The sequence below is a fragment of the Zootoca vivipara genome, chromosome 13 (genome assembly GCF_963506605.1).
Source record: "Zootoca vivipara chromosome 13, rZooViv1.1, whole genome shotgun sequence".
Classification (NCBI taxonomy): domain Eukaryota; kingdom Metazoa; phylum Chordata; class Lepidosauria; order Squamata; family Lacertidae; genus Zootoca; species Zootoca vivipara.
The window spans coordinates 40,858,807-40,876,596 of record NC_083288.1 but is presented as its reverse complement, the minus strand read 5'-3'; the positions used below and the strand labels follow the sequence as shown (position 1 = coordinate 40,876,596).

The 17,790-nt window shown below is 46.0% G+C and overlaps 1 protein-coding gene across 1 annotated transcript; it reads left to right on the top strand.

Annotated features, from left to right (window-relative positions):
- Positions 1 to 6,118: 6,118 nt before the first annotated feature.
- Positions 6,119 to 9,817, top strand: LOC118095207 (ribonuclease-like). Its single transcript, XM_035136271.2, has 2 exons — positions 6,119 to 6,220; positions 8,264 to 9,817. Exon 2 carries the CDS (start codon positions 8,289 to 8,291, stop codon positions 8,715 to 8,717), a length of 429 nt encoding a protein of 142 aa, XP_034992162.1. The 5' UTR covers positions 6,119 to 6,220; positions 8,264 to 8,288; the 3' UTR covers positions 8,718 to 9,817.
- The last annotated feature ends 7,973 nt before the right edge of the window (positions 9,818 to 17,790 follow it).

Below are 17,790 nucleotides of genomic sequence, written 5' to 3'. Positions count from 1 at the left end.
GCCCTCTTCATGGCATCGTTGGTGACTTCTTTCGCTTGCAGGAGGAAGTTGAAACGGGCGGCGTACCCTTCCCAGTCTCCTGATGCTGGTTTGAATGGCGAGAAGCTGCTGTCGGTTGCCATTCTGGGTTCCTTGGGTCCTGGAGCTGAAGCCTGGATGCACAGTGCGATGCAGCGGTGCAGCAGGTGGCGGTGCTGCGGTGCAGTGCGTGGTGGCGGTCAGCTCAGCAGGATCCCACCTTCGTCGCCAGTGAAATGTACTCGGAGTCGAGAGTGAATTTCATGCTCTTTATTCAGCTCATAGTCATCAAGGAGAAGAGGAGAAGAAGAATGGCTCTTTTCCCAAAACCATCTGCTTATATACATTATTTACACAATGGGCCTTGCGTGATTGGCTACTTCAGGGCTACACCTGTGGGCCAATTATATTGTGGATTGACTTCTGCCTGCAGCCTGATTGGCTGCTCCTACAGGCCAATCAGGTAGCAGATTCGCTTCTGCCAGCCGCCTGATTGGCTGCTCCAGCAGGCCAATCAGGTTGCGGATTCACTTCCACCTGGAGTTGGATTGGGTAGCTCCCGCTGATTCTGAATCCTATTGTTCTAGGATTCAGCTCAGTACATAACAGTAATCTTCATTCATGCACACTTTATTTACATTTTTGTAAGCTTGGGTTGGAGTACTGCACAGCAAAATTTCGGATAAGTGAACATTTCGAAGGGTATCTGCATTTTAGCTTGCATATAGTTTCAGAAAGTGCAGATTTGATAGATTTGTCTTTAAATGAATACAGAATCGAACTTCTCCTGCATTTCTAGTCAACTGAAGTTTGCACAGGTGACTTTGAAGCATACACTTTGAAGCATGTACTCCACCAGAAAAAAAGGCCTTGCCTTCCTGGAGCCGTTTTGTTTGCTTACCGGTAATTCCTAGCCAGTGGAAGAGGACTGTGTCACTCAAGCTTGCATACTATGGTGTGGTTTTTCCCTAGCTCATCACTTATGTTTGGCAACTGATTAAGAGCTGGAGAAACCTCCTGGTCTGCTGCCTGCTACATTTATGAATGAATTTTAACAAGGAGAAATGTAAAGTACTACACTTGGGCAAAAAAAAATGAAAGGCACAAATACAGGATGGGAGACACCTGGCTTGAGAGCAGTACATGTGAAAAGGATCTAGGAGTCTTGGTAGACCACAAACTTGACATGAGTCAACAGTGTGATGTAGCAGCTAAAAAAGCCAATGTAATTCTGGGCTGCATCAATAGGAGTATAGCATCTAGATCAAGGGAAGTAATAGTACCACTGTATTCTGCTCTGGTCAGACCTCACCTGGAGTACTGTGTCCAGTTCTGGGCACCGCAGTTCAAGAAGGATACTGACAAGCTGGAACCTGTCCAGAAGAGGGCAACCAAAATGGTCAAAGGCCTGGAAATAATGCCTTATGAGGAACGGCTTAGGGAGCTGGGTATGTTTAGCCTGGAGAAGAGAAGGTTAAGGGGTGATATGATAGCCATGTTCAAATATATAAAAGGATGTCATATAGAGGAGGGAGAAAGGTTGTTTTCTGCTGCTCCAGAGAAACGGACACGGAGCAATGGATTCAAACTTCAAGAAAGAAGATTCCACCTAAACATTAGGAAGAACTTCCTGACAGTAAGAGCTGTTTGGCAGTGGAATTTGCTACCAAGGAGTGTGGTGGAATCTCCTTCTTTTGAGGTCTTTAAGCAGAGGCTTGACAGGCATATGTCAAGAATGCTTTGATGGTGTTTCCTGCTTGGCAGGGGGTTGGACTGGATGGCCCTTGTGGTCTCTTCCAACTCTATGATTCTATGATTTAGAACTGATGCATTTAGAAATGCTGCATTTGCAAGGTTTGGGTGCTTCTCTGGAACTCTACTTCCATTGATGTTAGGCAGGTTGACTTTACATTGGTATTTATAAGAAAATGCCAAAATTGATAGACCACTTAATAACTCACTGCCCCACAGCACCTTTAAGTATAAAATAGTATATTATTTTATGTAAACTGTTCAGAGGGCTTTCTCTCTCTCTCTCTGTATGTGTAGGTGGTCTGAGAATTTTATTTATTTATTTCATAAAATTTACATGCCACTTGATTGTAGGAAAAAAACTTTAAGCAGTTCACAAAAAAGTTTCTTTTTGTTAAATAAAATAACTAAATGAATGTAATCCTAGGAAGGTGGGCCATAAAAGCTCAGATATACATATGCAACAAGTAAGGCCACCCCATCTCTGTCCTTGTTTGTGAAATTCCCCTGGTGAAACATTACAGGATGAGGCCCCTCTCCCGTGCTGTGGTAACAAGTCGTTGAGGTTATGATCCCCTCTACCTGTGTGTCTCAATGTATTAAGTCAGTTGGTGGTTTGGATGAATAGGCAGAAGACTGTTACAAAAAACAATTGCTGGACCAAGGAGGTCTTGGCCACTTGCTCAACAGGAAAGATCAGGAAACTGGAGGAGGTTTGGACAAGGTAAGGCATCTCCTTTTTTGGAAGCTTGTTCCAACTAGAGCCATGATCAGTTGAAGAAACCCAGGCTGTCTTCACCCACCCCATTCAACAACATGATATTATATTATATTATACCGTATTGGCCCAAATATAAGCTGCACCCGAATACAGTGGTGCCTCGCTAGACGACTGCCGTGTAAGACGAATTATTTGCTTAACGAAGAGATTTTTTCTAGCGGAGGTTGCCTCGCAAGACGAATTCGTTTTGCGAAAAAATCGTCTAGCGAATCGTGGTTTCCCATAGGAATGCATTGAAATTCAATTAATGCGTTCCTATGGGCAATTTAAAAAAAAATTCAATGCATTCCTATGGGATTCGCTAGACGAATTTTTCATTATACAAATTGACCCGTGGAACGAATTAAATTCGTCTAGCGAGGCACCACTGTATAAGTCACACCTTTAAAATAGGAGGGGGAGAGAAAAAAAGAAAAAATGCAAATATAAGCTGCTCCATTCATCACTGCACATTGGGGGGGGGGAGCCGTATTGCGTTGCCAGCGATCTTTCCCCTTTCTTGCTCTCCCCGTTCCCGGACTTGGGGGAGAGGATGGGGGACTATGTGCAGGGCTTGCGCTGCTTTGCTGTGTTCGTGGCTCTGTTTGCCCCACGCTCCTGGTTGCATACTGTAGGGCTGCATGAATATAAGCCACATTTTAACTTTTCACGGTCGGAATCGGGGGGGGGGGAGTGAGGCTTATATTCAGGCCAATACGGTATTGGCTTCACCTGCTCCATGTGGTATTAGAAAGTCAATTTGTACTTCTGGCAAATGCCAAGTGCTACAAGTACCATCTCTGACAGTAGCTGCTCCCATTTTAAAACTTCAATGGTAGGTTTATTGTAGCTGTGAGAGACAGAATAACAACAGGAAAACCCTAGAAAGTCAGAAGACAAAAGTCAGAGATTGATGTGCATTATAATGAGTGAAATAAGCATTTGTTCCCTTTGCAAAAGGTGACTTAGTACTTGTTGGCAATTACAGAGGTCAGACGTTTCTTGCAGGTGGCCACCAGGTTTGCACACATCTCAGGAGGTATTTTGTCCCACTCCTCTTTGCAGATCCTCTCCAAGTCAGTAAGATTTGGAGGCTCCCCTTTTAGACTTTGTGACTGGAAAAAAATTCAGCTGTGGAGCATCTTGTGGGGATGAAATGATGAGGAAAGAATGGCCTGTCCAATTTCTGAATCCTGGCCTCCCACATCCTAACTTGACACACTAACCAATTCACCACACCAGCTCTATCTTCGTCTTTCTTTTAAAAGAAGCAGCAACTGTGTGCAGGTAGAATTAGATCAGGGGTAATGGGAGATTAGCATCAGGGCTGGAAGCCTGAGGCGGTTGCCTCAGGTGGTAGAATCCCACTAAGATCTAGAAGCAGCAGATCCTGCTACTGCACCTGCCAGTTGCTGAGGCTGCTACACTGCCACAGCAGCTGCATAGCTGCCAAGTTTTCCCTTTTCTCGCGAGGAAGCCTATTCAGCATAATGGAATTTCCCTTAAAAAAAGGGATAACTTGGCAGCTATGAGCAGCTGCCATGGCAACCTACAAAGGTAGCACTGGCGTCGCTTCTGAGACCCGTGGCCTCAGCACCATCTTATACACAGCCTGAGTCTCGCAACAGCAAAGAAGTCACCACCCTCTTCTCTCCCTTCTGCCTCCCTCAGCTAATGTTGCCATGCACAACAGCAACCCTCCTCTCCCACCTTCTCCCCCACCCACAGAATGCCCTTGAAGGACCAGGTGTGCAGCCTGGGAGTCATTTTGGACTCACAGCTGTCCATGGAGGCACAGGTTAATTATGTGTCCAGGGCGGCTGTCTACCAGCTCCATCTGGTACGCAGGCTGAGACCCTACCAGCCCGCGAACTGTCTCGCCAGAGTGGTGCATGCTCTGGTTATCTCCCGCTTGGACTACTACAATGCGCTCTACGTGGGGCTACCTTTAAAGGTGACCCGGAAATTGCAATTAATCCAGAATGCGGCAGCTAGACTGGTGACTGGGAGCGGCCGCTGAGACCACATAACACTGGTCCTAAGAGACCTACATTGGCTCCCAGTACGTTTCCGAGCACAATTCAAAGTGTTGGTGCTGACCTTTAAAGCCCTAAACGGCCTCGGTCCTATATACCTGAAGGAGCATCTCCACCCGCGTTGCTCAGCCCAGACACTGAGATCCAGTGCCGAGGGCCTTCTGGTGGTTCCCTCACTGCGAGAAGCAAAGCTACAGGGAATCAGGCAGAGGGCCTTCTCGGTAGTGGCGCCCGCCCCGTGGAACGCCCTTCCATCGGAGGTCAAGGAGATAAACAACTACCTGACATTTAGAAAACACCTAAAGGCAGCCCTGTTTAGGGAAGTTTTTAATCTGTGATATTTTAATGTATTTTGGTATTTGTTGGAAGCCGCCCAGAGTGGCGGGGAAAACCCAGCCAGATGGTGGGCGGGGTATTTTTAATAATAATAATAATAATAATAATAATAATAATAATAATAATAATAATATAATGCTACCTTGCCCAGTGAGGGAGCACCCAATTTTTATCTCCTTTCTTCTTCATGATTACACACAGGCTTGCAGACCCTCCAAATGTCCCTATTTTCTAGGGACAGACCCAGATTTACGGAAGCCATCCCAGTTTCAGATTTGATCCCAGGATGTCCCACTTTTCTTTGGGGGTGTCTCTATTTTCATCAGAGAATGTGGAGTTATATGACCCCTGAGCCAAAGAGATAAGTAACTATACAACCTTTTAAAAAAAATAAAATAAATAAAATAAAGGTTAAGGACCCCTGGACGGTTAAATACCAGTCAAAGGTGGCTATGGGGTTGCAGTGTTCATCTCAATTTCAGGCTGAGGGAGCTGACGTTTGTCCACAGACAGCTTTCCGGGTCATGTGGCCAGCTAGGTTTCAAACTGCTTGGTTGGGAGGAGCTGGGTCAGAGCGACAGGAGCTCACCCCATCACAGGGATTCGAACCACCAACCTTCTGATCGGCAAGCCCAAAAGGCTCAGTGGTTTAGACCACAGTGCCACCCGTGTGCCAACCTAGAGTTTGAGAGCAAACCAGTGCAAGTAGTTAAATATGTACTGCTGTGGCAGGAAAGTAAACGGCGTTTTCGTGTACTCTGGTTTCTGTCACGGTGTCCCGTTGTGCCAGAAGTGGTTTAGTCGTGCTTATGGACTTCCCGGGAAAACAGATCCTGGGTCTAAATCAGGCATCCCCAAACTGCGGCCCTCCAGATGTTTTGGCCTACAACTCCCATGATCCCTAGCTAACAGGACCAGTGGTCGGGAAGATGGGAATTGTAGTCCAAAACATCTGGAGGGCCAAAGTTTGGGGATGCCTGGTCTAAATCCTGATGGTGGTTTCCTCAAGTCAGGCCCTGATCATAATGAAGAAGGGCTGAACACATTTGTTTCCAAAGATGGCGGTGCAGGTTGTCCACCTAATTTCATGCTATATAGCTCACCAACCTTCTGCCAGAAAGTTGCTATGTGCAGGATTACTTAAACAGGGAACTCATAGGACAGCTTCAACTTCTTCATATGACCACAGGCTTGCAAGCTCTATATAACAGGAACTCTAAGAAGAGGAAGGTTGTTCCTGCTGGAGTTCTTAGCCCTGTTGACAGCTGCATTCATTCATCTAGGTGGAAGCCAAAAAGGGAGACGCTTGACAGGTTGGGTAAGTTTGGAGTAATAGATCGTGCCTCGTTTCTCTAGAAGGCTACAACCAACAGTGATGCATGGAGTTGAGGAATGGAATGGATGAGTCTGTGTGACAGAGAAAGCCCTTTAGATTTAGATACAGTGGTACCTCGGTTTATGAACACAATTGGTTCCGGAAGTCTGTTCATAAACTGAAGCGTTCATAAACTGAAGCAAACTTTCCCATTGAAAGTAATGGAAAGTGGATTAATCTGTTCCAGACGGTCTGCGGAGTACTTAAACTGAAGCGTTCATAAACTGAAGCGAACTTTCCCATTGAAAGTAATGGAAAGTGGATTAATCCGGTCCAGACGGGTCCGCGGAGTACTTAACCTGAAGCGTACTTAACCCGAAGCATGGGTGTAATTGGTTCTGGAAGTCTGTTCATAAACTGAAGTGTTCGTAAACTGAAGCGAACTTTCCCATTGAAAGTAATGGAAACTGAATCCGTTCCAGATGGGTCCGCGGCATTCATAAACCAAAAATTCGTAATCCGAGGTGTTCATAAACCGAGGTTCCACTGTACACATGTGTCCCTGTAGCCAGAACTCCTGGTTTCTGCCCATGAGTAGTGCTCAGAGGTGAAATGCAACTAGAGATGTCAAAGAGAGTCAAATCATCTGGATTGAAATATAAAATAGGGACATTATAAGGTCCGAGCCGATTTGGCTTGCCTTGGATTAAGCCAAGCTGTTTCCTGACGTTTTCACAGAAATAGCCCTGCTTAATCACCCCAATCACTCTGAACTGAGCCTGTGGAAGCTCACAGATGCAAATATTGTTTTGTATGAATTACTCAGTGCCAGACAAGGTAGCACTTCTGGTTTAGTGCGCTCACCTTTTTATTGCTGGGAAATTCATTTCTTCACAGCATGACTTGCCAAAAATCTAGTAAGTCAAGTTCTTTCCAGCACATTATTTTCACTCCAGGAAGTGTGTGACCTGCTAAATTCCTGCATATTAAAGGCTTGGAGGTCCTGCCAGGAAAATAAAACTACCAATGCTTATGCAGGCATTTGTATTCCAAATCACCAGGATCCTCAAGGGACCCAGAAGAATATTGCAAGTATGGGGGGGGGGGGAGGTCTGCTCTTTTTACCACTATAAATGTGACTATGAAAGGGCAGTGAACATATGTTAAGAGGTAAAGAGATGGGTGGATCTGTCAGTATTGGTTCTCTCAGTTTCTTGTTTTTCTAACCTTAAATTTAGTTCTCCACATTTCCACAGCACTTTGTAGGTTTCTAAAATAAAATAAAATAAAATAAAATAAAATAAAAAGAATAGAATAGAATAGAATATTCACCAGCAATTTAGTTAGGGGTAAATAGTCCATGTTTCTGCTGTGCTTTGAGAGGATTGGAAATGGAGAGGGATGATAGAGACAGCGATGGGGTGAGAGGGACACAGCAGCAGTGGTCTCTCAGCAGCAACAATATGACATTTGCCAGGATGGGGTTAGGATGCCCACTCTGCAGCCTCGGCCCACCCCCTTCCTGTCTTTCTAGCATGAGCCATAGCTCAATGCAAGAGCATGTGCTTCAAGGAACTGTGTTTAGTACCCAGAATCAGATACTCCAGTTACAGCTGCGGGAGACTCCTGCCTGAAGCCCTGGACTGGATGGCCCTTGTGGTCTCTTCCAACTCTATGATTCTATGAGTACAGCTACTACCGTAGTCAATGTGGACAGAACTGAACTAGATGGACTGATGGTCTGGTCTAAAGCAACTTCCTTTAGTGCATTGACGGGGAACCTCCATCCCACAGCCTAATAAGGCCCTGCCATTTCCCCCACAAGCAGTGCCCCGCCAAGTGTGGGGCAGATTGCAAAGGAGCTCCCTGGCAAAGGGATCATCGGGTGACTGACAGCTGGGCTGCCCTGCCCACCTGTCAAAGTGACCAGCTTCAGCTGGGGTTGCTCAGGATCTGGTCCACACTAGGCAAAAAAATGTTCCTCACTCCTGCTTTAGCATATAGTGCTTAGCATGTGTGTTGCTTTATTATTGCTTGCCTTTGCAGATACCCAGCAGAAAAGGACGCTGCCATGTCTCCCAGGAGCCCTCACCCCCAGGCCCTTCTTCTCCTGCTCGTCCTCATGGTCACCACCCTCCTCCCATGGAGCCAGGCTACATCTTTCGGTGACTTCCTGAAGAGGCACCAGGACAACCCGAAATCTGACTTGCAGAGTGACAGCACCTACTGCAACCTGATGATGCAACGGAGACACCTGAACTGCCAGCGAGGCAACACCTTCATCCATGCCAGCGAACAGCAGCTGACTTCCATCTGCAATTCCAGAGGGAAGATCCTAGATGGGAACCAGACCAGCAAGACCCTCTTCCCGATCACCATCTGCACCCGGGGGAAAGGCCTCCGAAGAGTCTTCTGCAGGTACAAGGGGAAAAGCAAAATCAAGAGGATCCGGGTCACCTGTAAGGAGGGTCTCCCTGTCCACTACATTTCTCATGCTTAAGCCTGGCAGTTGGAAATGGCTTGGCTCCTGGGAGAATTCTGCTTTGCCTTGGCCATTGCTCTTCAAGCGGATCTGCCCAGAGCAATGTACAAAGCTGGGCCCCATCTTGGCTGCTCCCTCCTGCGTGCTATGCAAATGACACTCTTTGTGATGTATCCCGTTTTTCTTTAATCCGCACAGCACATCACACAACTTTAATTCTGTCAATTCTGTCAGTGTTTAAAAGAACGGCAGCGGTGTTTCGTTTAAACTCCAGAATATGTCGTTCCAAAAGAGTTTGCAGCTTACTTGCTTGTTTCCATTATACTAGTTTCCAAATCTAGGGAAGCAGCCTCCACTGCCACCTGCCTATGGAGGGTGGTTCAAGAAGGAAGGAAGGAAGGAACAGAAAAGAGGAGAGGAGAAGAGAGGAGAGAAACACACACACACACACACACACAGAGAGAGAGAGAGAGAGAGAGAGAGAGAGAGAGAGAGAGAGAGAGGGAGGGAGGAGAAAAAGACACATTCATAAATCCTTATTAGAATGTAGCAAAGCTTGGGAAAGCTCAATATTTGAAGGGTTCACCAGCATTTACCAAACCCTTAATTCTTTGTATAATAGAATAATAGAACTGTAGAGCCCTGAGGTTCCAGTCCATCTTCTACAATGAAGGAATCTCAACTAAAGCATCCATGACAGTTGACCATCCAACCTCTGTTTAAAAGCCTCCAGTGAAGGACTGCCCATCACCTTGCAAGGTAGTCTGCTCCACTGTTAAATAGCTCTTACAATCAGAAAGTTCTACCTAATGATTATCCAGAATCTCCTTTCTTGTACTTTGAATCCATTGATTTGAGTCCTGCCCTCTGGAGCAGCAGAAAACAAGCTTGCTGCATCTTCCATGTGACAGCTCTTCAGTTGCTTAAATATGGCTCTCTTCCCTTCTCCAGGCTTCCGTTGAAACTTTTTAGCCAGCTAGCTTTTAATTAGGTTTGGATAAGGTGACAGGCACATATTTTGGATTATCTTCTTCCATGCCTGAATTTACAGCTTTGCTAAAATAAAACTGGGCTTCATTCATGCATGAAACTGAGTCCTTGGTTATTTAGAAAGCTCAATCTAAGTATACACAAGATCTCCTGTGTTGCTGGGTGGGCAAGGGAGGAATTAAGGGATAGGTGAGAGCCTGCATTTTTCTTCAGTGACAGTGACAGTATTACAATGATTTTTCCCATCTCTCTGCTATGTTATTTTTAAAAATATTACTGCCCAAAGAAAGCTGATGTTTCTGGGAAGATTGATTGCAAGGAGCTCCCAAAGGATTCCTCCAAATTGGTTGAATGGACAATAAAATGGCAATTGCAATCCACCATTAGCAAGCGTGAAGCTGGATTCAAATATCCTAATTTCACATGTGTGCTATTGGGCTCTGAACTGGTGGTGGTTGATCTGGAACAAGACCTTGGGGTTGTGGTGGAAAGTTCGATAAAGATGTTGACATAGCACATGGCAGCCACAAAAGCTGAATTTCATGTTAGGAACTTCATGTCATGTCTTGGAAATGATTGGACTTAACAGTCAAGGCTTCCCAGAACACTCACATAACTCACAAAACTGGCTCCAGGTCCTGGGCTAGCACTGTTTATTTGTTTAGCAGCAGGCCAGACATAATTTCAAGTGTACCTCTTTAAAGTAGAACTGATATAAGACAGCAGAAAGACAAATCACAGTATTTGTCTGACAGCCAGAAACATTGTGTTGTTGTTGTTTAGTTGTTTAGTCATGTTCAACTCTTCGTGACCCCATGGACCAGAGCACGCCAGGCACTCCTGTCTTCCACTGCCTCCCGCAGTTTGGTCAGATTCATGTTGGTAGCTTCGAGAACACTGTCCAACCATCTCATCCTCTGTCATCCCCTTCTCCTTGTGCCCTCAATCCTTCCCAGTCTCAGGGTCTTTTCCAGGGAGTCTTCTCTTCTCATGAGGGGGCCAAAGTATTGGAGCCTCAGCTTCAAGATCATACTTGGAGTGTTAGGGGAAATTCTGGGTGTGAAGCTGCTCAGCCACCCAGCTTGTCAGGCAAGAGCCTGCGGTCCACTGCGGAATAAAGGAAGGAGTCCAGCCACCAACCGGAGCAAAATAGCAAGGTTTATTGCGCAACAGGTTCAAGCCAAGACTGAACACCGGGCACAGGGTTACAAGAACTTTAAAACTTCCCACCTAAATCCCAGAATGCATTATGAAAGCATCATCACTACATCATAGTTACATAGGCAACACGTCAGAAAAGGGGAGGTACATACAATATTAACATACTGGTAAACAAGATTAACATAAGGTTCAGGGCAAAAGTAAATGTGTGATAAGTACCGGGAGGAATTTCTTGAGTATTCACAGGAAAAGAACAATAAGGTCCAGGAAAAGAACAATAAGGTCCTGGTTTTGTATCGTCTGCCACCTGGGTGGGTCTGCTGATGGAATTACGGTAGGCTTGGCCAACAAAGTGCCTCTGGGAACTTCCTGGAGTCCCTTTTCAAAGGCAAAATAGCGTTGGAATGGAGGAAACTGGGAGTTGATTTTATATGATTTTTAAAACTAGGTAACTTCCCTGAGCTGTCAAGTCGAAAGGATACATTTATGCATAATATTTATAACATTAAACAACTTTAAAGATGCCCCCCCCCGGTGATTTCCATAACAGGAGTCAGAAACATACTCATTCGTAAATTGCTGACATGCTGTTAAGCCCCATTCCATGCCCAATAAGCACAGGATAAGCACAGCGGTGCTGTGGCCCATAGACTGCAGCAGAATGCTGGGCATGGTTTTGCCCAGCATCCTCTCTGTGTTATGGGCTCATGGGAAAAACCTGTCCTATGAGCCCTTGCTGCAGAGGGGAGGGGAAAGCCCTGTCTATGTCCAGTGTGGGTGGGCTAGGGCAGAGTGACAAATGCCTCTTTAAAGATCTGATTCACCGACTATTTGAGTGCCTAAACTGGGCAGCGCATGCTGGCAAGAGCTGCTACTGCCACCTAGCTAAACATGGAAATTTCCTGAAGGCAGATCTTAAAAGGGAGCCCAGGATAGCATTTCTGAGCCTCCAACCTATGTTCAAAGAGTGGTTAGACCAACCCCAAAGCAATGTGCAATTGGTTTCCTGCCCTCTGCTGACCTTCTTTGCCGTGATTGGAATCCCCACAGGTGGCATTTCAAGAAAGGGTCCATGATGCGGCTACGGCTAGCTATACTATCTCAGAAAACAATGACCTCTTAGGCCAATAGGGAGCAACAGGTACGATTGCATCTTTTTCTTGTTGCTCCTTTTTCAGCACTCAAACCAGAAAAGGAGTTGGAAGGAAAGCGTAGAGGAGACCTGCTGGCCACGATCTGTTCAGTACATCCATGCCTTCCCCCAACTGTGAGGTATAAAGCCTTCAGCGTCCCCTTGTAGCCTCCTGAATCAATTATGTGGGTGCCTTTTCCAGGAAACATTACTCCATGATGCCTCTTCAGCAACAGACCCTCATTTCTTCTCTTCAAGCTGGATGACCGAGCAATGGCGTAGACCAGGCATAGACAAACTCCGGCCCTCTGGATGTTTGGGACTACAATTCCCATCATCCCTAGCTAACAGGACCAGTGGTCAGGGATGAAGGGAACTGTAGTCCCAAACATCTGGAGGGCCAGAGTTTGTCTATGCCTGGCGTAGACTGCTGGGCCAGCCTCTTGGAGCATTATATGGATTGGAGAGAAATGCACCTGAGCAGAGATAAAGGAAGACACAGGAACTCACTGAGCAGAAAGAACAGGATTTTGGACTAGTTGGGCCTTTAGGCTGATCCAGCGGGGCTTATTTTATGTTCTTAATTATCTAGGAAAGGCTAAAGATTGGATCTACCAAATAAGAAAATGACATTCTCTTGTCGTTACAATGATCAGACTGCACCGAGTCCCATTTGTTACCTGAAAAACTGGCTCTTTACTGGAGGGATGTTATTGGGATGCCATAGCTTTTTCAGCATTCATCTTGATCCCAATCTTTGATATGGGCTACTGTCGTGGTCACTCTGACCTGCACATCACCCCCAGACGTTTTACGGTCTATTGATGATGTACCAACGACAAAATAAAATATCGGCTGTTACTTATAATCACTTCAGACCAGGATAAGGTTAAAGTAAAACGAAGTTGCTTTATTGTGCGATCATAAGCTTAATGGTTGCAGTACAAATCTTAGATTGTTCCAAATTACAGATGTTCCTATACCGGCCTATTACCTCTAATTATAAATTACCGGCCTATTACCGCTAAAGTCAACTAAGTAAATATTTGTAAATAAGCTCACAACTCTGTATCCCATCTGACTAAAACCCAACATCTATTCTCCACCTCAATATTTTAAACCAGCTCTCTCTGCAAATAACCAACCAACTACCTCACAAGCTCCCACTAACTGACCAACCTCAACAGCCAACTTCCACCACCAACTTCAACTCAACTGACTAACTGACTCCAGGGGTCGGGTTTTTATACTCTGCCAGAGCCCTCCCCCCTGGGTTCTAACAATTCTATTAGGATTAACCCTTAATAACCTGGCTAACTTTAGGCTGATCGCCACAGCTACATATGCACAAACACACATAGACGGACACACAACTGAACAAATGTCACCTCCTACCCTCAAGGCCAGGGACGCGGGTGGCGCTGTGGGTTAAACCACAGAGCCTAGGGCTTGCTGATCAGAAGGTCAGCGGTTTGAATCCCTGCGATAGGGTGAGCTCCCATTGCTCGGTCCCAGCTCCTGCCAACCTAGCAGTTCGAAAGCACGTCAAAGTGCAAGTAGATAAATAGGTACCACTACAGCGGAAAGGTAAACAGCATTTCCATGTGCTGCTCTGGTTCGCCAGAAGAGGCTTTGTCATGCTGGCCACATGACCTGGAAGCTGTACGCCGGCTCCCTCGGCCAATAATGCGAGATGAGCGCCGCAACCCCAGAGTCGGTCACGACTGGACCTAATGGTCAGGGGTCCCTTTACTTTTACCTTTACCCTCAAGGTCTAGATCAAGCACAGGGAAGAAGCTGTAGCTCTCCAGACATCTCCAAAGGCTGAAACTCTGAACAAATATACTGTATTTTTCTGTGTATTAGACAAGGTTATTTTACTCAAAAATCATGTCAAAAAACTGGGGTCGTCCTATACATGGATAAATAGCATGAGGGGGGAGGCGTGCGCTCTAGGGAGCATTACCTACAGCGGTGTGAGGGGAGCAGCTGCCCACTTTGTGGCCCTGCTGGGATGATGGCACATGTGCAATTCCCCCTAAAAAAAGCTCAACAACTTTGGGCATCTCCCCTCATTTTCATTAAATTTAGTCCCCAAAAAAGGATACCGGAAAAATACAGTATTTACTGCAGCAAGATCACTTGAATAGTGCAAGGGTAACCTTGCAAAGAAACCCAAGAAACTCAAGGTAAAAAGGTAAGTATTTATGGTTATGGGTGTACTATGAATTAGTCATGTATTGTACCATGATGAAATGCCCGTACTTGAAAAGAAGCAGGAGGTTAAACTATCTAATTAGGCCTCAGACTTCTGTGCATGCGCAGAAGTGCCAAATTACGTCATGCGGATGTGCAGACATGGCGCTTCAGGATGCGGCCTTTTCAGGTTGTGAATGGGCCTCTGGAACGGATCCCGTTCGCAACCAGAGGTACCACTGTAGAAGGTTTACTCCTGATGCAAATATTGTTTTGACTAGCTCAAGGTCACGTTGAGCCAGGAGAGATAAATTCCTGCACTCAGTGAACTGCTCTCTACTTTCGTTTGTGTGTCTGAAGTTTTTTTCTGAAGTTTTTGTAACAAGCCTTTGCCTTTTTATTAAAGTTTTTCTTTTGGGCCTTGATTCTGCATGGTTCTTTATTATTATTTCTATTATTATTATTATTATTATTATTATTATTATTATTATTATTATTACAAGATGTGTGTCAGATACATCCAGTGGAATTTTAGCACTCATTTCTAGGTTGATTACTTCTAGAAAAATATCCGCTTGCAGCCCTATTAGCCCAGAAAATTGGGGGAGTAATGTGATGAGATGTGAGGCAGAACGCTAGGATACAGTGGCTTCCTGTTGCTTTCCACAATGCAAGATTCCTGCCCCAGTTCTGTAAGGTAGCAGGCACTGTACTTTGAAAGTAACATGAGAAATGGGACAGAAGTTCTAGTCTTATAATCAGCAAAATCATCTCTGGTGGTGCTGTCTGTCACGTTCTTGGAAGAAGAAATCCTACCCAGCTTCAATTTTTGAAACAATCATCAACAATGATGGCGTATGGGCCAGGGCTAACGCAGCTGCCCTCTTTTCATCTGTGATGTGAAAAGAACATCCTATATAATAAAGTTCCTGTGTCTCTGCGCCGTGTCCCTGTGTCCGCGCTACTGCGCATGTGCCCCACCGGCACAGGGACTGGACACAGGGACTGGACGCACACAGAGCCCCATCCCCGCGCACTCCCCGTCCCCGCGCACTCACTCGCGCCCTCGAGCCGGAGGGGGGCGGAATGCGGTTCTCTCTCCCTCAACGGCTTCCCCTCCAAACCACCGTTCCGTGCCTCGCCTCCCGACTAACGGCGCGAGGGGAAGAGGGAAAGGGACTGCGAGGGATTTCTCCCCACCCCCCTGAACAGTGTTGAGAGGACATAATGGAAGGCACCATTGGGGATTACTCCCTCAAGAAAAAGTAAAGAAAGGTGGAGTCATGAGAAGGGGGGGGTAGTGTCCGAAGAGGAAAGGAGACAAAATTGTGAGGGAAATTGGCGACGGTTTGGGGAGGGGGGGGAGAGTCCGTCTCTGAGGGGAAGAGGAAGTTGCCCCATGTCGGACCTCCTGCCTGCCTCCTTCCCTCCCTCGCCCTCCCGCCCTTCAAACTTTGGCCGCCACTCCCCACTCAACTGGAGGGAAGCGCAGCCACAACTTTCCCCTCTCACGGCTGCTTCTTTTTCCCTTAGCTCATGCAGGCAGCGCATCCCGGAGAAGCCCCGCTCACTTCTCTCTCTCTCTCTCTCTCTCTCTCTCTCTCTCTCTCTCACACACACACACACACACACACACAAACCGCTCACCCGCCACCACAGCAAACCACACAGGGGGAGCCTGGGGCCCTCGACGCACATCCCCGCTGGTGGAGGCAGCGATGGAGGCAACGCCTGCGCAGTCCTAGAGCTTCCCCTCCATTCCCGCCCGGCTAGCGCCCGTTTACTTAACGGGCTAAAGACACTAGTTAGAAAATAAAACAGAAGCTCTAGTAATATAATCTAACACAATTTTCCCACATGTGATGTCATTGGGACAAGAACTCGTAGCCAGTCTATGGATTTCAGCTTCAGTTTTGATGGACTAAGGAGTGGTCAACACAGTTGCATTCTTTTCATCTGAAACTTTGTTTACTGTTATGGATATTCTGAATCAATATTAGGAAGGACATCCACACAACAGGCAAGACTGGGTGTCAAAACCTACCACCGAAAATTGCCCTTTAACTTTGAGATAAGTGTTGAAAGTTTCTTGCACTGTAAGATCACCCCATCTGTAACTCTTACGAGTATTTCCTTTTTTTATTCTTAATGAAATTGCATGTGAATATATTAATTTATTCTGGTCAAATTTGCTGCTGTCTAATCAAGTATTCTAGATTGTGATAAGGTAGGCTAAAAAGCTATGGTGACAGAAGCAGAAGCTATATAATGACTGGAATTCTTTCACAAAGTCAATGAGTCTAGTTGCTGGATAAATTAAATCACAATGTTTCTGGAAGCACTCAGATAAGGAACTGTGTTCCAGTTACTGTTGAATATTTATCACAAAACAAGATCCTGTTTTGGAAGGAAAAAAACCTTTGCTTACATGATAACTGCAAGGCAGTTTATTACTCCCTAAGAGTAATAAACAAACTTCCATTCTTCCAATGCCATTCATTAACAAGTATCCATACATCGACCTAACACTCATAGCCATGAAAGTGGTTCAAGGCCCTAATTGCAATTTTCACAATTGGGAGGAATATTACTGAACATCAAATGAACAAAATAATAATTATATTATTCTACAAGAGAGCAAATGGAGTTTAATGAAAAAAGAACCATGGCAGATCTCAATTTGGCCCCACATTTTCGACCCCAGAAGTGGCATCAAGCTCTTGGAATGTGAGCATTGATTTAAATCTCCCACAATTCTCTGCCCAGAGTAATTCACCTGCTCTGGGCTTCTGATCCACCCACTGTGAGTTTGGAAGCTACTTTCAACTCTTGCACAACCATATTCATGTTTTCTTCTCAATCAGTAGATGGAATAAATCCAGTTCTCACCTACAGGTCAATGAGATCTTCTCCTTTGCTTATGTCTGGCCACCGAGTTCTGCATTAACTGAAGTTTCCAAATTGCCTTCAGAGCCCTGAGTAGAACACCTTACAGTAATCTAACTTAGAGGTTACCAGAGCATAGGCAGCTGTAGTTAGGCTGTCTGTGTCCAGATAGGCGTACAGCTGGGATATCAGCTCAAGCCGATGGAAGGAACTCTGTGCCACTGAAGCCACCTGAGCCTCAAGCAACAGCAAAGGATCCAGATGTACCCCCAAGTAGAAGATATCTTCCTCTTGGGTCTTTCAGTGAGTCTTTCAAGGGGGAACATTCATGCTATAAGCACTGTATCCACCGTAGAGAATCCGGATTATCCCTGATAAATATGGGTGGATGAACACTTCCCCATGCATTGGCCAATGTAATAAGCATGTCGGGAGTGAGTAAAAATGTTTATGTGAGAACATAGACATCAGCTGTACCATCAACCTCAGGGCCGTCTCTAAGCATGTCAGGCGCCCTGGCGCCGTGGTGCGGAGATTGCTCCGGCACCCCCGCCTCGCCCCGTTTTCTGCCGCGGCTGGTGAGTGGGCACGGCGCATGGCGCGGCATCCCCCTGGCAGCCCCGCGCCCCGCGCCACCCAGCCTTCCCCTAGAGCCAGCCCTGATCAACCTGTTCGGTACAGAATGCATCCTTCCAGTACAACAATAGTGGGGAACTACTATAACAT